Raw genomic sequence first — 25126 nt, 5'->3', positions numbered from 1 at the left:
AGACGAGTATGAAGCTTCCTCTCTCTCTCTCCTCTCTCTCTCTCTCTCTCTCTCTCTCTCTCTCTCTATCTTTCAGTCTCCTATCTAGTCTAACGAAGGATTTCTCTCTCCCCCTGTCTCTGAATTGCTCCCTTGTCTAACCAAGCATTTTTTATTTACTCTATTTACTCCTTTTTTTAATTTTTTGTAAGGGGTGGGGGTTTTTGTTGAGGCATTGTATTCCCTACGAAGCTTGGGAAATCTGATTTGATCAAACATCGGTCAGCTATCTTCTGATCAGGTATTAGATCATTTGCATGAATTAATTTTAATGAGTGATGAAAACCCTAGTTTCTCCCCATCGACTCTCTCTCTCTCTCCCCCTTCCTCCGAACAAGCTAGTGAAGGAAACCTGATAAGCCAAATTGGTTGAATCTAGTGGAGGCTGTATTGGACAGTTGGACTGAAAAGTCATCTCCAGAGGTTGTGGATTCGGATGAAGGTAGCTGAAATAATTATTTGCCCCTCTTCTCATCTTCAGACCCGTTCTGTGAAGTGCAATTAGTAATAGAGATATCTCTGGTACTGGATTCATGTTATGATTGGGTTTTGTTAAACCTCTAAAAAGAATCGGATATGATATCCCCTTACTATTTCAAAAAAGTAGAAATGTTTCCTGTTTGTTCTTCTCCAGTTTCCCCTTTTTTGGTTGTGCGCTAATGTGTTATGTATTATGCATCATAATATTACATGGTTGTAAATGATTATATAGTACGATAAGTTCAAGATAAGAAAACCATATTTTTTTTGCATATGTTCTGCAATATAACAGGTGTGGAAATTGTATGGTTCTAATGTTCAGAGGATTAGACTTGTCACTCATAGGTCCCGCCTCTGATTGCATGGGCCTAATCACAGCCTGATATGATGATTTTCAACCCTAAATTGTAGATTCTTTTTTGGCAGCTTGAATGGATTTTTTTCTTCTAGTTATCCAGATTATAGATGGTGATGGTCACATTATCAGTTGATTGTTAACCTTCTGCTTGGGACTGATCTAATGTTCGGTTCGTCTTTATTCACCAGATCCATGCTTCTCCCTACTATGATACTAGGTAATGTAGTCATTATAAAGATTATGGTTTTACTTCTGACCAAGCTACTGAAATAAAAAAGAAAAAAAAAACACGTTGAATCAGTGCTTGGCGGTATTGGGCTGAAAAATCATCCTTCGAGGTTGTGCTTGTGGTTGTTGATTGGGATGCATGTGGACTAGGGGTTCTGTGGCTTCACTGGGATATCTGTGCTGGTTTATTTGTAGCTAGTTCCCATTGGGAGATCCATTGGGAAATGATAGTGGGTGGAAGCTCTTATGTTTGAAGTTTTGCTTTTTATATTACGCCGCATGAATGAAATAAGGATTGATGGTGAGAGTGCTTAGAAAACTGTTGGACGTCTGTTTTTGTGAAGAGCAGGTGGATAAGAAGGATAGTAGTTTGGTTAGGCAATTCTAAAAAATGTAATTACTTCTTAGTGTCTGAATGTCCCTTCGCAGTTCAGTACTATTCCCAAGAGGTGGAGTACAAATGCAGTTCAACTATGAAAATGTCCAAAAGGTGGAGTAGGTTCCAAAACTCTACCACTGTTACCCTGGCTTCCCACCGTAAATTAGATCTGAGGACCAAGTACTAGAACTTCACGACATACTCCTGAATGATCTTCCTAACCTGTTGCAATTTTGAGAACTGAGGTTGTATATGCTGCTGCTTGTAGTTGGGTAGCAAAAATAACACACTTAGGCTTGCAAGACATATCATTTTCTAAATGCAATAATTTTTTTTTTCAGTTATTGCTTTTTAAAAGAAATGGCAAGAGATGCAAATTTTTTCCAAATGTAATATGGTGTTGATGGAAAAAAGGCAGTGTGGTATCACAGTAAATCAACCCTTGATGGTTATAAAATATGTTCTAAAAAAATATGTTATCATCTTGGCATGTTATAAATCATATTTTAATGCATAGTGATGCACTTAGTGGATGTATGTGTGAGGGGAACAAAGGAGAGGAGAGCAAGAAGGAAGGGGAAGAAACAGAAGGGGTCGCAGAAACTATTCCTGCAGCAAGGACTTTCCACAGAAAGGAAAGAAAAGGAAGAGGGAGAAAGAATTTTGGGCATAGAGGGGTACTGCTGATGTAATGGGAGTAGTGGGAATGAGGATATGGAGGGGGAATGAAGAAACTAGACAGCATAACAATTCTGCAGTAGGAATATGACTAGGAGATCGGAAAAAAGGGAGAGAGGGGAAGGAAAACTGACAACAGAAAGTGGGACTGCTGGTGGATTTTCTTGGGAGAGAAGAAGAGCAAGAGAGAAAAAAGAATGGAAAAACCAGAAAAGAAAGGGCAGGACTAAGGAGAAGAGGTGAGGAGGGATTTTTTCAGGAACAAAGAAGCAGCAATGGGGGAGAAAACATACTTGCCAAGAGAGGGGGGGGGGGGGGGGGAGTTTTCTGCCAGCAAGAGAGAGGGAGAGAGTTGCAGTTGTCGACCAATTTTTTTAGAGAGTTGCTAATTTTTTTCTTTCTAAATTTTCATGATTAACCCTTGTTGTTGGTTAGTAAAATTAAGGAAAAACTTTCCTAAAATAACCCTATGAATAAAAGGGAAAAAAAAACCCAATTGAATAAAATCCCGTAACACCCAAGATATGAAAGAAAAGAAACTCCCTAAGTTACCATTACAATAAATAAGCCAATAAATACAAATACTAATGTAACAAAAAGAAAAAGATGTGGTGTGGACCATGGTCCCAAGGGTCTAGATGACCCTTTCTAGCAGATATCCGTATGCCTCACTGAACCAAACTGAAAGATTCCGTCGTCTCTGTCTTTGGCTGTAATAAGTGATGGGTAGATGTGTGATGTCCCCATCGATGAATCTGATGGGAGCTGGTTTGGTCCAGCATAAGTTCTACATCATAGAAACAAATTGTGCATCAGATTGAGGCTTTCCTCAAGTATTGAGGATGGGAAATTTTGTGTATTCATGGATCTTTTTGGTATGTCTTGTTAAAGTCCATTTGGATGGATCATAGTTTCAATTTAGACGACTTTGCTTTTTCTTTCATAATGCATACATACTATACATTCTTTTGGTCACTTGGACATCCTAGCAGGGCCTGGTAGTTATACTTTCTTGCAGATACCGACATGCATTATGGAAGCTCATATTTGGACATCTAAACAGAAATTTCTTCTATATAACAAATCAGGGTTCCAAAATATCTCATGTATCCAATTGATGTGAACCTGGCATCTGAAAACCTAAAATTTGGGTTGCTATAGACCCTTGCAATCAAATGGAACTCAAATTAGATGGTTAGTAGCAGTTCTATAATTTCACTACATGATTCAAGACTCTTTGACAATGATTGTATGTCTTCCTTTATGCTTGTCTTACTGTCTGCATGTATCTTTTCATTCTTGAAAGGATGAAAATTTCACAAGTCCTAGCATTCCTAATTTTTATTTTTATTTTTGAAACAGGATTGGGCTGTTCTTCCCATTTGTCTTCAGGATCCTGGAAGGGCTTAAAAGAGCCTTTCAAACAAGAAGTTAAGAGGAGGGCATATTTCTGAAGGCGTTTCTCTTTTCTGTTGGCTCTGTAGATGGATCCTGTCATTTCTGAAGCAGCAGATGGAGGAATTCTTCCTGAATGGGCTTTCAGTTGGTTAGAATAACTCTCTTTTCTCTGCCATGCCCCAGCTAAGCTTGTTAGTTTTGGTGCTGCCTGAATTTAGAAGAAAATAAGTTCAGAACATGTTTAAAGCTGGAAACAGTTTTGTTTAATTTACATAATGTTGGATTTGTTTTTTAATTTTCATTGAAGATGTTGCCTAGATGTAATGGTCATTGTCCTTCTAGAAACCAACCTTCTGAAAATTAGAGAAGTTAAATGTTTGCAGGACTGTTAACTTCATCAAGGATAACGCTAGGCTCTAATTTACATAATGTCGGATTTGTTTTTTAATTTTCATTGAAGATATTGCCTAGATGTATGGTCATTGTCCTTCTAGAAACCAACCTTCTGAAAATTAGAGAAGTTAGATGTTTGCAGGACTGTTAACTTCATCAAGGATAACGCTAGGCTCAGTTTCCTACTTAAAGAGGCCTTTTCCTTTTGATAGTTAGGGATGAAGGAGAGTTGAACTCAATCTCTTTTTCTTTTTTTGGTAGCAAGTTGATCTTAATCTCTTAATCGGTAGTAGGTGTTGATACTTGCCAAAGGAGCTACCCCCTCAGGGTCTTGTAGAACATTTATTTCTAACTTTTTCCTCTCTTGGGATAATCTGTAGCTTTATCATATTTGCCATCTGATTTATCTTCAAATTTATAGCTCACCCTTACTACGATAGATATTTTAGAAGGCCAATGTCTCTTGCAACTATTTCTTTTCATATCCTCTTTGCTAAAACGACAGTGGTTGCTTATCAACTGAGATTTTCTCTGCAGTGACCTGGAAGTAGATTATGCATCTGAGAAGAATGCATCCATGGTGTATGCTGCATTAAATGTTGATAAGGAGGTAATGGGTGGTCTAACTTTGAAATTTACTCAGTTAGTGTATGTTTTCTTGACAACTTGAAAACAACAATTTGTAAAGCTTTTGTTCCCTTATATAACTTCTATTTTGAACTGCAGTTGCAGCCCGACAAAGTGAAAAGGCAGATGTTAGTGTCTAATGGAAGGCTTTCAGTGTGAGATTCTCTGCAGTGACTGATTATCTCATTTGTTTACACTGAGACTAATTTTATCATCCATTGTGTATTTCCATCCCGGGCTTAATTTCTTACTAAAGTAAGCTCATTCATGTTATTTTTCTGCTTCACTTGTTTTTAAACACGACAACAATAACAACCATAACCTTATCCATACTCCATGGGGCTGGATATGTGGATCCTTAAGGGTTAAGTAAAACAGACAAGAGAAATGGCCTCCTACTAATCCTCCCTTCTGGTCCCCCTTTTTTCCTCCCTGCCCCTTCCCCCCTAATCTAATCATAAATTTGTCTACACCTCCCTCCTTGATTCCCTTCTAGCTTTACCCTCCAGTGTCGAAATCCTTGCTGCCATCAACTCTCATAAACCAAATCATGCTTGTGGGCCGGATGGCTTCTGTATGGGGTTCTTCAAAGCCTCTTGGAGTTTCTTAGAGGATGACCTCATCAATGTGGCTTGTAGTTTCTTCTATAATCCCTCCCAACTTGCCTCTGTCAATCAAACCTTCCTTTGCCTCATCCCTTAAAATCCCATTGCTCCTCCCTCTATGATCTCCTCTGCAAGTTCATTACCAAAGTCCTGGCCAATCGTATTCAGCTTGTCACTCCCTCTCTTGTCAGCAAAAACCAGTCCACCTTCGTTGCAGGTAGGTCCTTGCTGATAGCATTCTCCTTTGAGCTGAGATCATTAGACGGTTTGACCACTCCTCATACTCTCTTGCAACCCTCCTCAAAATTGATCTCCACAAGTCTTTGACTCCGTACATTAGGACTTCATCCTTGATGTCTTGGTCAGATAGGATTCCCTCTTACCTTTGTCCGTTGGGTTGAAACCTGTATCTCTTCTCCCCGCTTCTTTGTAATCACTAATTGCTCTACAGCAGGCTCCTTCCCCTCCAGGGTGGGCATTTGCCTAGGTGCCTCCTTTCTCCCTACCTCTCCTCGTTAGCCCTTGAGGTCCTCTTCAGAATCATCCAATCCAACATGAACCAATACCTCATTTATCCTGTCCTAAGTGTGGAGCCCTTATCTTGCCTTTGCTTATGATCTTGTGCAAAGCTTCCCATTCCTCTATTTCTTCTCTCTTTTCCACCGTTGCCTTTGAATCCCTCACTGTCCTACACTTCAACCTTCAGAAATCTCTCCTTTTCTTGGCTGGTGTCTCCGACTCCACCAAGGCTGCTCTCCTTCAGCTCATAGGCTTCTCCTTTGGTACCTTTCATGTCCCCTACCTTAATCTTCTCCTCATCCTTGGCTGTCTTACAAACCACCATTGTTCCCCCATGCTAGACCAGATTGGGAAGAACCTTCAACTTTTGAAGGGCAAACTTCTTTCCTTATTGGGGAGGATGGTATTAGATCACTCCTCCAGTCCTTTGAATCTCCACAAAGATGAAAGCCATTCCACACCCAAAATACCATCCATGCTGCTGAGCCTGAACGCCAGCAGGTTTTGGGTGAAAATGATGCCCTAGAGTTCAATTTCCACTGTTGGGCAAGCCTCTTGACATTGCATACATTGGCCATCATCGAGCATCATGTTGAAGTTTCAGAGTTGGACGGGAAATCCCATTTCCTCTACCATCTCATGGGTGATAAAATTGTGAGTGCGCCACTATCCACGAGTATAACCATCCTTTGTTGTGTGATTTTGCCTTTGATTTTTAGTGTTCTGGGTGATTAAATTGATAATTTGACTGCCAAGGGGGTAATTTCTTCTCCTTTCTTATCCGCTGATTCTTCCTCTTTGTTTGCATGCATAAGAAGGCATTAGAATTGCTTCAAGGAGCACTGATGGTTGGGGGGAGTAGTGCTCATCACATTTGAGGCATAAACTATGCTCAACTTTAGTTTAAACTCCATTGGAGTCAACCAGGCTTTTGACCCAAGAAAAGGCCGAAAGTTTTAGGTTTTGATTGAAATTTCGGTCGAAACATATAATTTTTTTTTGAAATTTTGACCCTAGGTTTCGGGCCTTATATGACGGCCATTTCATCTAATTTCTTGTTGATTTCTTGCCTCCTACCTATTTAAAGCATAATAAACACAATGGAACTAATATTTCCCCCCCCCCCCAAAAAAAAAAAAAAAAAAAAAAACATTCAAAATTTATCATTCAAGTATACTAACAAATGACTGGTTCCGTCAAAGACAAATTGTATTGCATACAAGCATAGAATCATCAACATACATGAATTGTTTGGTAGAATGGTTACATATGCAACAAGTCAACAAAATAAAATGAAGCCCATATATCGTATATACATAATGTAGAAAATAATTATTAAAATGAAAAAATGGTAGCAAATAATAAAAAAATAAGTTTTAACAAAACACAATCATATATCATAGTCTTAGGGTAAACATATATTAATTTCAAGGCAATACAAGATCATTTTAAGACATAAACAAAACAAAAATAGAAAAAGGGAAGTTTGGAATTGTTGGGCTCATGCTTCACATTCTATTGCTATCGGAGTTTTTTTTGTAGTTGTTGTGGCGTTTTGAGGCAAAAGAGGGGCTTGAAGGCAAAGGACTTGTGGAAATTAGGTGAAAATGGGATAGAAATCAACAAAAACTGAGAAAAATAAGTTGGAATGGTCGAAATTTCGGTCGAAACCTCCGAAATGGTTGAAATCTTCGAAATTTTGGTTGAAACCTATAACTTTTCCGAAATAATGGAATTTTGTTTTGGTTTTAAAAAATGCAGGCATTTCATTTAAAATCTCGACAATTTTGACCGAAATTTCTTCTTTGACCATTAGTGCCTAGAATTTTGCTAGAAAGGTATTGAGGCTTCTAACCCCCATTGACTATATGTTGTGTGCTCTCTATTCTTGGTTATCTTCTCCAATGAATGTTTTCTAGACGAATTCATTCATAGTTTGGTATCAGTGCCATACACTGCATTGTATATTTTGGACCACATAACCAGACATGGAGGGCTCTACCGCTTGACTTGGTGACGGGTGGTGTTGCATGCATTCTTCTTCTTTTATTATGTTCTAATTTTGTTGTAGCTCTTAAGATAGAGGTTGCAGTGTTTAGATCTACGACTTCTTAGATCTTCTATGGCTTCCTGAGTTTTTTTATTTGTTTTTCCCCGAAAACCAGGTGTTTTGGTCTATTTATCTATGGTTCTTCCACAAAAGGTCCTTGATCAAAGGAGGGCTTCTCTTCTATTGACGTTTATAGCCCTGGATTAGCTCGGAATGAGTTGGAATCTTAGATAACGGATCATCTACACCTCTGATTTCAATAAGCAACACATTTAACTACTCTTTTAGCTATTGTTGATCTCTATGTCTGTGATCTCTTCTCTGCATCTCCTATCTTAAGGCTGTGTCCAATTTCCATGAGTCTTCTTCAACCACCACGAAATTCTACCTCTTCTTCATCCTCTGCTTCCAATTTAACGCCAGTCACACTTTCTTCAAACCCTAAGGTGGATCTCCTTTATGAGATTAGTTATGTTCCTGACCAGGAAAAATTACCTTCTGCAAATCAAATCCATCCCACTAATTTCCCTCTTTTAAACCCATATTCTGTTTTTCCAAAAATTTCAGAATCCAAAGTATCAAAACCTTGCTCAAGCCTCCATTGCCGCCCTCTGGTTGCCCTAGATTGCGCCCTAATCGTTGTGGTGAAGGAGGAAGAAGATGTTGCAGGGTTTTTCTGAAATACCCCTGCTTCAACGGTCTTCTCCATGGGCCACTACTTGGAGCTTTATTAAACCCCCTGCTAGCTGTTATCTTTAAAGCCCAACTCCTTCCTTATATTGATTAGGATTCATTACCTAGTCCAATGCTGGTGGTGCAGACGGCCTCATCTTAGCCCTAATCTCTTCTTTCAGTCTGGCGATAAAGATGCTCTTCAATCACATAAGGTCTTTTGCCTGAGCTGTCACTGATGTTCGCTCAAACCTTTGAGATACTTTGCTACAATTCTTCCTGCTTAAGAGTTACCATTTCCTTATATGGAGATTTTATCTATCCTAACCCAAATTGCCTTAGCAATTCCTGTTTTATGGCTACCCAATCTCAAAAGGGCTCCCCCATCTCCTGAAATTGCAGCTAGCTCAATGCTGACCCCTCAAAGACACCATGGCTGCATACACTCGTTCATCCTCCCCAACTCTGATGAGTAAGAAATAACACTCCACTCTCGCCACCCAACCCATTGGTCATCATCAGTAAGTATGGTAGTTACAACCTCCAGCGAGTCGCCTCTCGTATGGCAATTCAAGCATGGGATCTCCCGAAGTGGTCTGAGTTTCTGCCATTGTCGGATGCAGGGTTTTTGCTTTGAGATGACTCTCTGGCAATCGGTGGCTTCTTCCGAGTCCTTTGTGACATTAAAGTCTTGATTTCATCCATGAAGCTAGTCATTTGTAGTTTTAAGGAGTCAGACGTGGAGTCCAGCCCTGCAACTTGATTGGTAGCTTTCATCATCTTCTTCTCAATTTCTTCCACTCGCTCTTCCATTCTTGAATTTACCATTCCTAGCTTCTGTCTATCTCTGATACCAATTTGTTAGGAACCCGATTACAACAATGTAGCCTAATATCCCACCCCAGTTCTCCAATATGCCCCTTCTATCTCTTCCCACCAAACAAAACCTTCACAAAAAACTATCTCCCTAACTCACTCCACATCAAGACCAGGTGACTGCCAGATCAATTGATTTCATGCATTACTAGTCCTTCGCCTCTTTTCGGTTCTTGGTATAGACTTGTAAGGGGCCTAATAGAAGATAATTAGGAGATCAAGTCAAGGTAGCATTCCAGTAACATATGTGATCATCCATATAGGTACTAGTCTTCCAGATAAATCTATCAACACACGTATAGGCATCTGGTCCTAGCACATGCATATCCTTTCTTACTATTTCAATGGTCAATTTAGGGCGTCCCATATCTCTTTGAGCTCCATCTAGTCGTATCTGATCACTCCTCATAAGTGCCTCTAGTGGCCTCTTTTGGGCATGCCCATACCACCTCAAGCGGCATTCTCTTAACTTGTCTTGAACTGATGCAATATCCATGTCGGATCTAATATTAGTCTTGCCAAACATCCTCCTCAACATCCTCATCTCTGCTACACTAATTTGCTTATATGGCTTCTCTTGGTTGCCTAACATTTTACCCATAGATTATTGCCGGTTTTGACTATGTTGTAGAATTTTCCTTTGAGCTTAGTAGGCATATGTTTGTCACATAACACACCTGAAGCACCTTTTCGTTTTAACCATCTTAGCTTAATCCTTTGAGATACGTCGTCATCTATATTACCCTCATTGTTAATGGTAGAGCCCAAGTACCTAAAACATTTACTTTGCAGTATCTCTTGATCCTCGGGTCTCACAAGTCACAACTAAATTAGTCTTTCACAGTTAGATTGAAGTTAAACATTATATGTTTTGTTATTGTTCTACTTAACTTGAAACCCTTTGATTTCAAAGTTGATCACCATTGCTCCAACTTTGCATTAATCCTTTATTGTCACATCGACCAAAACGATATCATCAGCAAATAGCATGTGTGGCTAGTAAGATTGTCTACTATGAGTGCAAACAAATAGGGGCATAGAGTTGACCTTTGGTGTAACCTGATTGTAGTTGGGAGTTTATTACTTTGCTCTTTTGCAGTTCTGATATCAATCACTGTGTCCTTACACATATCTTTAACTATTTCAATGTAATTATTTAAGCTCCCTCTTCCTTAGGATCTGCCAAATGAGCTCTCTAAGTAAATAAAGATCATATGGAGGTCCTTTTTGTAAGGTCTAAAGATTTCCATAGGCCTTCTTAGCAGGTAAATAGCTTCAGTTGTCATTCTTCCAGGCATAATGCCTGATTGTTTCTTTGACATAACAATTTCTCTTCTTAGTTGGGCTTCAATGATGTTTCCCATAATTTCATTGTATGACTCATTTGTTTAATATTTCTATAATTATTAGAATTCTAGATATCGCTTCATTTTTATAAATTGACACCGGTACTTCTCCACTCATCTGGCATTTCTTTGTACTCCAAATCTTGTTAGACAACTTTGTTATCCAAGAAACACCATGTGCCACTAAGGTCTTCCATACTTCAATTGGGATCTCATCCAGTCCCTGGGTTTTTACACCCTTCGTTGTTTGTAGGGGCCTCCTTGACTTCCATCTCACTACATTTTTATAGGTGTCCATGACAAGTATTCCCTCCCACTTGAAACTCTATCCTATCCTGGTAGATCCATTTAGAAGATTATTATACAAATAGTCTCCCCATCTCTTTAAAATGTCCTCATCCTGAGTGAGTGCTCTGTCATCCTTGCTCTTGATGCATATAACATGATCCAAATTTCGATTCATCCTTTCTATTAATTTAGTGATTCTATAGATTGCATTTTCTCCTGCCTTAATGTTAAGTTTTTCATACAGGTCATCATAGGTCTTTGCTCTTGCTTTTGCCACACACTTTCTTGCTTCAATCATTGCTATACAATATCTTTGTTTATCATCAGCGTCTTTAGTTAATTGCCACGTCTTAAAATGTACCTTCCTAACCTTACTTGCTGCTTGGACTTCATTATTCCAGCGCTGCGTCTCTTTTGGCGTTTAAGACTTCTACCTTTTGAAGGCCGTAAGGCTTTCTAAGCAACTCTTTTGATGCAAATTGGGATCTCCTTCAAAGTTCCACTTTCTGTGTAGAGCCATCTTACCCTTAAAAAGGCTTCATTAGAGCTCCTTGTAGTTGCTCCCATCTTATCTTAGGGTTAGCCTGAATCACCTTCTTGTTCTTCCTTGTCCCCATGAACTTGTCTAGGACTACTACTCTATGCTGCAAAGATAGGCTCTCCCCAGGGATAACTTTGCAATCCTTACATAAGAAACTGTCAGATCTTAGTTAGGAAGAAGTCTATCTGGCTCACATGTTGCCCACTCTTGTACATAATTAGATGTTCAATCTTCTTTTTGAAGAAAGTATTTGCACTGCACAAGTCAAAAGCTATCGGGAAGTCTATTATAGAGGTGCCTCTTCATATGTCTTTCCAAATCATACCCCCATGCACCTCCTCAAAGCCAGAGTTGTCTTTGCTCAGATGTTCATTAAGGTCTCCTCCTACTATAATTGTCTCCTTGACCAAACCCTTGGATTAAATCATCCATCTGTTCTCAAAATTGTGCTTTAATACTCTCCTCCAATCCTGAATGAGGTGCATATGCCCAAAAAGAGGTTGATGGCCTCTAAGCCTAACACAAGCTTTGATAGATTTGATTCAATCCCCAAATCTTTTGACATCTACTACTTCGTTCTTAAGGTCTTTGTCCACAATTATTCCTACTCCACCTTCACTTCATTTCCCAACTACCAAAGTTTTTAGTCATCCAGTGGTTTATGACCCTTCCATCTTGTTTCCTGAATGCAAGCAACATTAATCTTTCTCCAACACATAACATCAATCAGTTCCATGCTTTTAGTCATCAAAGATCTGATGTTTCAAGATGCAAAGCTAATCTTATGTCTGCAAACAAGATTATTATTGAAAGACATGATGTAGACAGGTAATAAGTCAAATTAGAGTATCCATCAAAGATATTTGCTGATATGTATGTGCCGTTGCCTCTTGATACACCACAAGATAAATATTGTACCATAAATAAAAGTAAGATGCAGTTGATGCAAATAAAGGAAATTCTGAAGCTGGGGGTTAGGTTTAAGCACAAAGACCCAAATGAATAAAGACACAGAAATAGGGTCTCCCTTTTTGCACTAACGTAGTATTAAAAACTCCAATAATAAGCTCATAAATCGAATACATTATGGTTTCTAACTAACATTCAATCATATGGATTATCGTACCAATTGAGAGGAAGTCTTTACTATGAGAGGACATCCCCCCCCTTCAACCCTAACCCCCCCGCCTGCCGGTGTCCCGATCTTGCTTGGATCTTATCATGTGTGCTTGAGGTCTGCCTTCTATAGTTTCGCCTTCCCCTAACCAGAGTATGGGTACTCCTTGTGGGACTTGCTCTGGTGCTTATTGCCTCCTCTCTCCCTCGCCTCGTTCCTTCCCGATGCGCGTGCCCGCCCTGAGAGCCCGTGTCCCGTGTTCTCCCGCGTGGCCGTGGCCCCCCGCTTTCGTAAAGGCCCCGGTGCCGGTCCCCGCTTCCCGTGCTCGGGGTCCCGTGTTGTCTTCGCTTTTGCTTAGCTCCCCTCTCGTGTTGCTTCTTCCTCTTGCCCTTCTTCTGCCCGTGTGTGTCCGTTCTCTCGTCTTTCTCTTTCGGCTGTGGCTTTGTGGTGGTTGTTTTCCGCCCTTTGCCCCGTTTGTCCCTTCTGATAGATTCGAGTCCTGGTCGGCCTCGTTTGTCTTGTGCCCGGCTCTGTCCCCCCCTCCTTTCTTCCTTGTGGTTGCCTCCTCGTCCCTCCGGCCCTGGGCCCGTTCGTTCCCTTCCCCGTGCGGTTCTTGGTGGTTGTCATCCGGCCGTTGTGATTCCGTGGTTGGCTGCTTGCAGGTGGCAGCCTGGGTTCTATTTCTTTCGGCTCGTCCCTCCCCCCCCTTCTTCTTGGTTTGCTTTGGTGTGTGTCCATATCTATGGTTTCTTTGCTCTTCAATCTTGTTTTCCTCCTTTGTTCCTCATTAAAGTCCTTGCCTTAGATTCCGGTTTGTCCCGTCTGGTTTGCTTTGTTTGAAGTTTTGGGTTGGTTGCGATTTTCGTTTGGTATCAGAGCTCGGTTTAAGAAATAGAACACCGTGAACCGCCGTAAGTCACAAGAGGTGCAATAGGTTCCAGTCGTTTGAGCTAGCTTCTCTCTTCATACCGACTATCCATGTATTCAGCGTTTGCAGGTAACTCTTCACTTTCTCAATAAAAGTTGCGATCGTTAGGAACTGTTTATTTTGTTAGTCTGTTCTAAACCTCCTCTTCTTGCTCTACAAGTCTCTTGAACTCCGACAAGCCAGACTCATGTTAAGGACTGATAGGAACGAAACCTGGTTTCAAAAGCTCTAATAGGTCCTGCCAAGGGGAAACCTTTGGACGGCAGAAATACGCCAGCTAGCATCTGCTAAGTGGAGCGTAATACTGTAAGTGGTCCATCCAGGAAGAGTTTCGACTATTCAGTTACAAAGTCTGTGACTTGGTTGTATTCTTGGTGACTGGAGTAAGGAAGGTTGGTAACCTGGACAGCCTGATCACGAGGTAGCCCTGATCTTCAAAAGATCTTGAGGGTTTGTGTATGAGTGAAAGGTGGGAAGCAGAAGTACAAAGGTGGTTTGAACAAAGAGGTACTGTCAACCTCCAGTATCTGGACCTTGCAGGATCGGTAGTTACACAGAAGGATCTTGCACATAACCTTCATTGTGTGTACGATCGTCTGAATCTTCACTGTAGGATATCCATTAAGGATTACTATAGTTTGAAGAAACAAATCTCTGAGTTAGACACCGAGAGTCGACTCCAACATCAAAAGCTGCACAAGGAACTTAAGAATCTACGTAGTGCTATCGAACACTATCAGCCACTGCCGACAGCCAAGTAACACGGTTACTTCAGGAGACTAAGCAGCAGCTCGTCGAGGTGAAGCACTTACTTCAAAGTGTTCGACGCCTCCAGACCGGAGAAAGTGCATGACTGAAACGCCGTCGTATCCGAAGTTACAAGGGTCCAAAACTTATAAAGACGCGTTAGTCGCCACTGATCCAATTAGCAACCCAGCCAGAGGATTTCAGGCTCCTACTAGGCATCACTCAAGGTTTGATTCAAGAAGTAATTCGGCAGCAGAATACTCTGCTCTACCTCTTAGTGGATCTGACCAACAAGGTTGCAGCCCTAGACGATAAAGTCACTAGCCTCGAAGTCAGCGTTCGACGTTTGAGCTTCGCCGGCGATCTAGAGCAATCCATCGGAGCCCTCTCAACCAAGCTTGGAAGCATTACAGTTGGTCAAAACAAGCAACCTGTAGTCAAAGGACCACTGTACGTACAAGAAGACCCGAAAGACATCTACAATCGCGAAAAGGCAAAATTACGATGAGTAGATCTATGCGGTCTCTAAGTCGTTTGGCTTCTACAAGCTCGCAGCATGAGATCCCAGAAGGCCATCGGCGTACGATGCCTACCACAGAAGATCAAATTCGATCTTATCAAGTGGGCCATAGGATCCGGAGACAAGTTGCCGATACTATCAACAGAGTCTTACACCGGCAACGGTATCAACGCACGCTGGAACAACAATTGCAGCCAAATACAGAGCTGACGTTTGCCCAGCTCAGGCGTGCGCATACAACCCTCCGAGGTATTGTACACTTCCACTGCTGGAGAACCAAACAATCAGCTATACCAGCATTATTCGGAAGAACGAGTCCTGTGCACTCGGGAGGGACAACAGGTAGACTTGTCCTTCATCACTGAAGAAAGTTACCGACGACTTCTGCAGGCTGGGATGGAACACATTCATCTAGGCCTAATCATGATTAAGGTAACTGCTTTGCATCGGACACACTCAGGCGCACAGGCCTTGGTTGTCCTCGGGGATGCTAGGAGTCTTTCACGGACTCGAGTCATCGGAGCTATGGAAATTGACCTAACACATTCAATACAGTTAGTCTACTGTGCCCCAAATATGCTCCTAAGTATTTGGGATTTCTTCCGATTCTTCCAGCTCAGCATTTAGACCTCAGGATACGACTGGCATCCCGACGCAGGTAGTAACCTGCTCATTACTCGGAGCCTCATTGGGCGCATCACCAACACCAGTTATACTGGATTCAGGTATCCTATTGATACCTTGAGATCCTATCTTGCTAGTTATGGAATCCGCGTGATTCTTGGTGCCCAAGAAGTTTCTCAGCAAGGAGTACCATGGCGGCTTCAACCTTCATCTCTGGAAGCACGCACTATCCAAGTCCCCCGTAACATTCGCATGCATGACTGTGCTGATGGCTCCCTCAGTATCCCCGCTTTGGAGCCTACCAGTCACTGCCCGCCTCCCGTCCTAGTGATGCAGACTCTGAACAACATCATGTCCTCATGGGTTCCATCAGCATTGCCGACGACAATGGCACCATTTGGGACACTCTAGGCGAACCCTCCGGTCGTGCCTATGAGTTTCTGGTCTCCTATACAGCTCCTGCTACACCCTGGCCCGCCCTTGATGGTTGGGGCCCTGAGTTCCTTTCCTCTGACGACGACAATGAAGCGTCCCTCGCTTCTTCGGAAGGTGGTGGGTGGTATACCCCCATTTCCTCCTCTCTTCACCAGGACCGTCGGAATACGAGCAAGTAGACGACGCTTATTGGGACAAACTTCTTGCCCAAGCAGAAAAACTTGCCGTACAAGAGGATGAACCAGAAGAAACTTCCCAGGAGAGTGAGACTGCAGTTGAAGCACCTGCACTTATGACATGGACTACCGAAGATCATGCAAATCTAGAACTTGGTGAGGCCGAGCTCGATAAATTAATTCAACACCTTGAGCAGCAGGTTGGCATAACAGAAAGCCAGGCGCTGGCGAGTGCAGGAGAAACTTCTGCACAGTCAACATATGATCCAGGAAGCCGAAAGGTAGATGGTCCCGTCGGCTATCCTCCGGCATCTGGTACGTCTACCATTAATGTAGACCTGACAGGCTACCAAAGGCCAAGACAGCTCGCAAGCGGCTATGTGCAGCAGCAACAGATGGTAGCACTACCGCCAACATTTGCAGACCACGGCCTATTTTTGGTCCTCCCTAAGGACATTGGCCAATATGAAAACACCATCTCAGCATGGGAATCATCAGCAATTAACTACGTGAATTCAAGAAATTGGGCTGATAATACTGAAAGGTTAACCACTGTCATAGGATTACTCGGACCAGATGAAAGAAAGGTCTGGGAACAATGGCAGTTGGCATTCCCAACTGAGTGTGAGGTGATCCTCGCAGCAGCTACGAATACAAGGAATATCACAACCCAAATACGTAGGATCTTTACGTATGAAGTAGCAGCCGTAGGAAGTACAGAAGAGCAGAATAGAGCCTATGCGGATCTGGAAAGACTGACGTGCACCAACATGAAGGATATCTTCGTGTATCTGAATACCTACAAATCCTAGCGGCACGTTCAGGACGGATGTTTATATCCACTGAGCTCTTAGAAAAGCTCTTTAGAAAAATGCCTACACCATTCTCCAAGGAAATACGAAAGGCATTTGACGCAAAGTATCCAGGACTGACAATAGGAGTCCTACCAAGGATCTACTTCACCTACAAATACTTGATGGACCTATGCAAATAGGTCGCTATACAACGTGAAGTTAAAGATCTCTCATTCTGTGCAAAGATACCCCTACCCGATACTATGGGGCTCAGCAGCCAAAGGCACGATACAGTCTCAGGAAGGCAAAGACGTACAAAGGCAAGCCACATAAGACCCACGTACACGCTTTTAAAAAGGGAGACACGTGCACAAGCACAAAAGAAGTGCAAATGCTACATCTGCGGTGGAGAGGGGCATTTTGCACGAGACTGTCCTAGGTCACAAGTGAAAGTCCACTACAGCAGGGCGGAATATCTGGATAATTCCAATCTACCATAGGATTGGGATCTCGTCTTAGTTGATCAAAATGAACCTGACTTTGATGGCATTTATAGCATCACTGAAGGAGAAGAGGAATATACTGATGTCCTCACCAGCCCAGGTTCATAATGTCTTTGTTGTCACCACCCATGTTGTACAAATGGATAGACCACGGGGGACAGCAAAGTATGAGCCATCCCAAGCCTACAAAGAATGCCAACATCACCTGGATGAGGATCAGGTGATTCAGAATCACCCAGATGCAATCTGTCACATCTGTTAGCGTGTCATAGACCAAAGAATGCGATTAAGGTGTGAACTCTGTAATCATACGTTCTGCTCTATTTGTGCTACAACAGAGCTGGGACTTCGGAGTTCTGAATGGTATAAACCGGCCGAGAAGAACACCGGTTCAGCAACTGGTCTGGTAGACCGAGCCGAGTGAGCCAATAAACAGCTAGCAACCTTAGTGAAAGAACTTAAAAGGTTAGCCCCACTGGAGGAACGGCTCAAAGAAGAACGAGAGGCCCATGCAGCCCAGCTAAAAGCACAGCAAGAAGCTTATAAGCAACTACAGCTGGAGGCCCAGTTAAGAGAGGAAGCCCATGAACTGGAAAAACAGGCCATCAGGGTGACACTTGAAGAAGAAAATAAAGCCCTACGAGAAGAATTGGCCCGACTAAAGGCGAAGTCTGTCATCGCCACTTCCTCTGATGATGATGACCATTCATGTGCAGTGGTAACACATGAAACACTCCGGGTACAAGAAGAATGAACTCCTACAGCCACGATTAAATGGGTAAATCATCTTACCCATCTCTACAATATCCTAGTGCACTTCCAGTTTGGTGGACGGAATATTGAGGTACAAACTATTGTGGATACCGGCTGTCAAACCTGTTGTATCAATACAACAGCATTACCCAAAGAGTTCGTGGAAGCTTTGCCATACAAAGCCCATATTAATGGAGTTGGTAGTCGAATCGAGGTACAAGGAAAAGTCCAAACAAATGGTTACATGCAAATTGGAGGAGCCAATTATCGGATCCCCCTTATCTTTGTGGTACCAATGCAAACCGTGGCCCAATTTTTAATTGGGTGCAACTTTATTAGGTCCATGTTTGGCGGCGTCCGGTTTGAAGGGAATCAGGTTACATTCTACAAAAATGTGACCACAGTTACCACCGAGGCATCAGCAAGTCACTATGCAATCCCAGAGCTAGAAATGGATCATGACCAGTATCTGGCATTACAAGCTAAAGCCCACTTTAGTATGAAAGAAGTTGGCCCAGAATTTCAGGGGAAGCTTCGGCCCATATTGCAAAGGCTAAAGGAAGCAAAGGTCATAGGGGAAAATCCTATGGAACACTAGAAAAAGAACCAGATCAAGTGTAAACTTGACATCATCAATCCAGATCTCACCATACAGGATAAACCACTAAAGCATGTGGACCCCGCAACAAAAGAGGCGTTTAGGCGCAACATTGACCAGCTCTTGAAACAAGGGGTAATAAGGGAAAGCCAGAGTTGGCATAGGACAATGGCTATGATAGTGCGATCTGGCACTACTGTTGATGCTGAAGGAAAAGAGGTGCGAGGAAAGGAGAGAATGGTCTTCAATTACAAAACCCTCAATGACAACACTCACAAAGACCAATATTCCTTGCCAGGCATCAACACTATTCTAAGGAAAATCAATAACTCCAAGATCTACTCTAAGTTCGATCTAAAGTCCGGTTTCCATCAAATTGCAATGGATGAGTCCTCCATAGAATGGACGGCATTTCTCGCGCCATCTGGACTCTATGAATGGCTTGTCATGCCATTCGGATTAAAGAACACACCAGCTCTCTTTCAACGAAAAATGGATAAGGCTTTCAAAGGAACAGAGGATTTTATAGCTGTCTACATTGACGATATTCTCGTCTACTCGGAAGATGAAGAAAAACATTATCAACACTTAACACAAGTGCTAGACATCTGTCAGAAGAAAGGGCTGATCTTAAGCCCCACCAAGATGAAGCTCGCTGTTCCCGAAATTGACTTTTTGGGCATTCACATTGGAAGAGGGAAGATGCGGTTACAACCTCACATCATTAAGGCAATAATTGAGGTATCTGACGCGTCCTTCAAAGAGAAGCAAGGATTGAGATCATGGCTCGGAACATTGAATTATGCCCGGTCTCATATCCCAAAGCTAGGGGTCCTACTGGGCCCTCTATATCAAAAGACGAGCCCGTATGGTGACAAGAAGATGAAGCCATCTGACTGGGAACTCGTCAGGAAAATAAAGCAGATTGTCAGAAATCTGCCAGATCTGGAGATTCCCCCTCCAATAAGTTTCATTATTATTGAGTGTGATGGATGCATGGAAGGATGGGGAGGAATCTTGAAGTGGAAGCCACGTGAGCATGACTCACGCAGTCTTGAAAAGATCTCAGCCTATGCCAGTGGTCGGTTTCCGATCATCAAGAGTACTATAGACGCAGAAATTGCAGCGGCTATAAATTCACTGGAGGCTTTTAAGATCTATTATCTCGACAAACAATAGGTAACCTTAAGAACTGACTGTCAAGCTATAGTTAGTTTCTTTGGTAAATCTGTAAATCATAAGCCCTCAAGGCTACGTTGGCTTCAATTCGTGGACTACCTCACCGGAACCGGAGTTCAAGTCCACATAGAGCATATTGACGGTTCCAAGAATTATCTTGCCGACAAACTCTCAAGGCTTGCTCACTCTTCGCAAGCATGTCCAGCCACAGTGAATCATCTAATAGTCCAGATGACATACCATCCCAAGTATACTCTTGCATCAGCAGGTATATGAGGAAATACAGCCTCGAGTGCTCAAGGGCCTCGCAGTATGCGGACCTTATTCGCATCCGCCGGGTCGCTCAATCTCAACAAGTTGAAGAAACAGGGCAACGGTCTATGGCAGAATTGGAACAGGAAGCTCGTGCTGCCTTACAAGACAAACAGAGGCAGCTGCTCCGATCCATCCTAGACTTATAGAAATCTATCCGAGAAGTTGGACATATTACGGCAGCTAAAAGGGTTCTTTGCGCAAAACAACTCACCTACAATATGCTTGCTGCCCACTATGCCCCAAAAATTGAGAAATTGTATACTGCAGAGAATCGGACACACACCTGGTGTCAAGAAGAATTGGGCAAGATGGAAGAAGCAACACTAGAGATGGTGGATGCTAATGCAAAATTAGCAGAAGACGTTACCACGTGGACCCCCTAAAGTTCACAGGAAGCGTGTGGACCCTAGGCACTACTGATGGTGCCTTTACTTTGTAAAAAGCGTGTGGGGCCTACGTGCCCATCTTTGCTTTCTTTCGGTTTGCGCACCGAATCTTTTACTTTTGGCGCCACTACTTTGTGCGCCTTCTTTTCACGTGACCCGCGTGTCACTTTTGTTCATGCTTATCCGGAAGGAATCTCGAGTACTGACGATGGGGCCCTATGCGCACCCGAGTCTCGATTGTGTGCCTATATAAGCACCCAAGAGCTTAAGTCTCCACATATTGGAGTACCCATACTCTTGGTTTAGGGTGTAAGTGTTCTGCAATATTTATAGAAGTTTGCATTTGACTCTTCAATCTTTGTTTTCACTACCTTTGTTCCTCATTAAAGATCCTTAAGCCTTAAGATTCCGGTTTGTACACCAGGTCTTAGGTTTTGGGGCAGGGTTTAGGGTTTGAAGTTTTGGGTTGGTTGCGATTTTCTTTTCCTCTCATTAGTTAAACTGACTTCCTTCTCAATTGGTTACTGTATAATCCATATTGATTGAATTGTTAGTTAGAGCACCTATAATTGTATCTCTCTTGATTTATGTACGTCTTATTATTGGTAGTTTTTTTTACTACTACTGTTTAGTGCTAATAAAGTTGTCGAGTACCCTATTTCCTTTTGTCTTTATTTCATTTGGGTATTTGTGCTTATACCTGAGTACCCTATTTCCTTTTGTCTTTATTTCATTTGGGTATTTGTGCTTATACCTAACCCCCAGCTTCAGAATTTCCTTTATTTGCATCAACTGCATCTTACTTTTATTTATGGTACAATATTTATCTTGTGGTGCATCAAGTAGGCAAATGTGTTTTCTTTTCTTCTTCTTCTTTCTTTTTTTTTTTTTTTTTTTTTTTTTTTAATTTTAATTATTATTTTTAGGTAGGCTACACAACTGGTGGCTGAGACGGTCCTGAGGCAAGGAATTGGTTTGTAGTTGGGAGCAAAAAGGGATTTGTATTCAATTCAAATAGTGAGCCACTTTTTTTTTTTTTTTTTTTTTTTTTTTTCTTTTCTCCAGGTGAAAGATATATGTAGAACATTGGAAGGGAAAAAGGGGTTTGGGGGGTTTGAGACACTTGGCTCATCAAAGGCATGATGGGTTTGAGATTGGTAATCAAGGCCGAGAGATTTAGGGTTTAATGGGGTTGGGTTTATGAGATAAAATGGCTTACTCAGTTTGGGGGAGATAGAGTTCATAGGCAATAATGGAAAGGAGGGAGGGAGAGGTTGTCGTGGAGTAAATAGGTGTAGAGAGAGGTCGGTGAACGAGAAAAAAAATAAAAATAAAGAATAGGTAAGTAATAGAAGAAGGTTAGGATTTAGCTGTAGTGGGTGGGTATGGTGAGAGGTGCCAGAAAATATGAACGGATCTCAGGAAATGGGATATTTTCTGGGAGCAGAAAAGGGGTTGTTGACTTACCTTCTTGGATCCGAGTTGCAGGTGAGGTTTGAGACACCATGCTTAAGGTTTCTTCCCAGTTAGGTGTCAAGCAAACTTCAGGTGTAGACCAGAGAGATTCAGGGGAGCAAGATGCTCTCTGGTTTCACAGGCAGGGGCCGACCTTTAAAGAGAGGTCACAGTCGATTGTTATAGAGAAAGAGAATCAGCACCTGCTTGAATCTCCTTGTTTTTGAATATCTTTCTTAAATCCTGAAACTGTGGTTAGTTTAAATAAAAATTTCAAAATACTTGATGCTGAACTATCATCAATACTTGTAGATTAGATGTTACATTTGAACGATCTAGTGTCTCCCATCCTCTTATCTTATCTACTTTGGGAGGTAACCAAACCATTGCCAGAAGCAGAAGCGGTGGTATCTATTGAAAGAGTTCCACCAGCTAACATGGGGGAAACTCTATGGGGGAAACTCTGAGACTGACCGCCTCAAACACCATCGAAAAATGTCAATTCAACTTGTTACCACAATGATGAAATGAGTGTTGAAGCTCGGGTTTCTATGCTATTCTTGTGTAGCCTATTCAATCGTTTTCTTGGATTGTGCAAGGGATTATATGGTTAAAAACAATTCAGTAATACGATTTTTATGTCTAAATGAGTGGCATTCATGCAATGCAAGTCACTCGAAGATTTCCCTAGTTGTCTACCACTGCATATGCTAGTTATCTGTAACAGTTTTGGACTGAAAGCTGGAATCAAGTTGTGGTGGCTGATTCATATGCTCCATCGGGCAGTGGATAACATTACTTTCATTGTCTGTTTTAGAATTCACAGATCACTTCTTGGTTTCACCCCACTCTCATAATGTTGTTTTGTTTATTCAGGCATTTTGAAGCTGTGGAGGCAAGATTCCTTCGTGCATCATTCAGTGCATTTCTTGACATTCTAACACTTGCCACAAAAACAATTGAGCAGTGTGGTCCTAGTGTAGAATTTTGAGTTAGGTCTTCTGAACATTGAGCATAATTTGAGGCACTGCATTAAAATTTTACATTTCTTCTGGGAAGGACGAATTTTGCCCCCTTTTAAGTTTTGTTACCGTTGGATACTATGATCGAAATACAACAGATACGAACTTCACAGGGTGAGTAAATTCAGAGTTGTATGGCATAAAACGAAAAACGGTGGTGAGTTTAATTTAGAGTTGGTGTGGCACCAATGAAAAACAAAGCATTAACAACACCATGAAGTTGCCTTGGAAGTGGAGATTCTCTTCGCCTAGGCAGCCGTCCTTTAATCTTCTCTTCGCATTCACATATGGCTTGACACAAGGCTTGTCCATGGTAAACTAACATTCCATATGTGAGTGTGAATGGGAGGACGACCTGCTAGGGTGAAGAGGATCTAGACTCAGACAACAATTCCTGATCGTCTTGACCTGGGCAGTTAGTATCCCCACCATCTGGTTGTTTGTGTACCATGGGAAGGCCGTGTGTCAGCCTAACTTAGAGTGGAGTCTAGATCTTCTCCAGCTAGTTTGTGTGGTAGGTGGGGTTCTGGATGGTCTAATGGACAGGTTGGGTGGAGATGATCTAGATGGAGAGGATCTAGGATAGGATTTGTCACCTTTTGTCGGATATGGATTTATAAATCTAGAGTAGGTTTGCCCTAAGGTCTTGTTTGGTTACATGAATCCAAAGATTTCAAATCCTTGGATTCAAGAAATCTAGAGATTCATACTTTTACACTAAAAACGTGAATCTGTAGATTTATGGGTATGGGATGGATTTCACCCCATATTATAAAAGTGCCAAACAATTGCGCATTCACAAAAATCACGTCAACCAAATAATTTATGAATCCACATATTTACCAAACCGTTTATTTTATGAATTATGATTCCATATATTTGAAATCTTCAAACTCATGTAACCATACAGGCCCTTAAGTATTCTTTTATACATTTCTTTCCATCTTGATGTCCAAAAATTGTTTATAGCTCTCAGATTCTTGCAAAACAACATCAATTGTGGGTTGGCTTAGCGGTCGGGAAGCCACCTCCAAAGGATAAGTTAGTAGTTGGAATACCACAGAGTTTTGGCTAGTTGCAGAGCTTAATTGAATAACGATAATGGATTTAGATACATCTGCTTTGTGTGACCCTTTAGTTCATATAGGGCTTATCGTTTATTCTTGACCGTTGGATTCATCCTCGATCCTTCTTGGTGGCCTTCCGGTCGTAGGGTTTTTTCCCCTTCTTTTTGATGCAGTTGCGGTTTCCATTTAAAGCACGATCGTGCATCCCAAATTTCACGAGAGCACGTTTCTTTCTATCACTGTTGTGTTCCTTCACCCTTTCGCTACTAGTTAGTTCAACCTCCGAACCTGTCCCCACTAGGGTCAATGACCCGATCGTGGTTGTACCCGATTTAACGTTATTTTATCCTTATTATGAGCCCCCGGGCCAAGTGATCGGGATGAAACGACCGATGGCTTGGTTTGCTTTTTCTTGATTACAATTATCGAACATGGTAGGTAGAAGGCCAAATGTCGGATATATTATTTTCGTTTGTGCAATGGTACATTCATCGAGCCGCACCAATTTTTGGTAACCCATGCTCCTAACTCCACATGGCCCTAGGGAGCAAGCACCATCATGACGGCCTCTTCTCGAACCATCAGCGTCTTGCAACTGTTTATCCTCGGTCAATCTTGTTCGTTGAATACCACCACTCGAACTGTCATTTAGCCTCGGCCGTTGATTGAAATTGATCTCATTCGTCCAAAATCTTGTCACATCTATTTAAACCTCCTTATTCTTCAGTTGCAACTTTACCTTGTCATTTTGTGAACTCGTTTGTGTTTGAAGTCTCCAACGGGTTTTTCAAAATCACAAGCCTTCCAGTTTCCATCTACAACTTCCAGGCTTCATCTGCAACTCATTCTAAAATCAAGTATGTTTCCTAGTATTCAACTTTGTTTCTTCTTCTGTCTCCTCATTTTTTCTTTTCAAGTTCATGACCTCTACCGTTGCTTACTTAGGTTTTTAACCCTTCACCTTCTGCAAACAAAAGTTAAGAACTTGTTCTGTCTTCTCCAATGGGTAGTGGCAAAACCTTCGACGATG

At 41.9% G+C, this 25126-nt stretch overlaps 1 protein-coding gene across 2 annotated transcripts; it reads left to right on the top strand.

The window, feature by feature from the left end:
* On the top strand, positions 1-23901 carry LOC149011954 (transcription factor). Of its 2 annotated transcripts, none has more exons than XM_089161638.1 (5): positions 1-280; positions 3525-3708; positions 4491-4563; positions 4680-4735; positions 22884-23901. In XM_089161638.1, the coding sequence occupies exons 2-5, from the start codon at positions 3647-3649 to the stop codon at positions 22996-22998; spliced, it is 306 nt and encodes a 101-aa protein (XP_089017764.1). In that variant the 5' UTR covers positions 1-280; positions 3525-3646; the 3' UTR covers positions 22999-23901. The 2 variants fall into 2 exon arrangements, with proteins under 2 accessions (XP_089017764.1, XP_089017765.1); XM_089161639.1 differs by lacking the exon at positions 1-280 and adding an exon at positions 363-561.
* The last annotated feature ends 1225 nt before the right edge of the window (positions 23902-25126 follow it).

Source organism: Hakea prostrata, chromosome 7, assembly GCF_041222555.1.
Source record: "Hakea prostrata isolate BN-2017 chromosome 7, UWA_Hpros_2, whole genome shotgun sequence".
Classification (NCBI taxonomy): domain Eukaryota; kingdom Viridiplantae; phylum Streptophyta; class Magnoliopsida; order Proteales; family Proteaceae; genus Hakea; species Hakea prostrata.
This window is presented reverse-complemented; position numbering and strand designations above follow the sequence as displayed.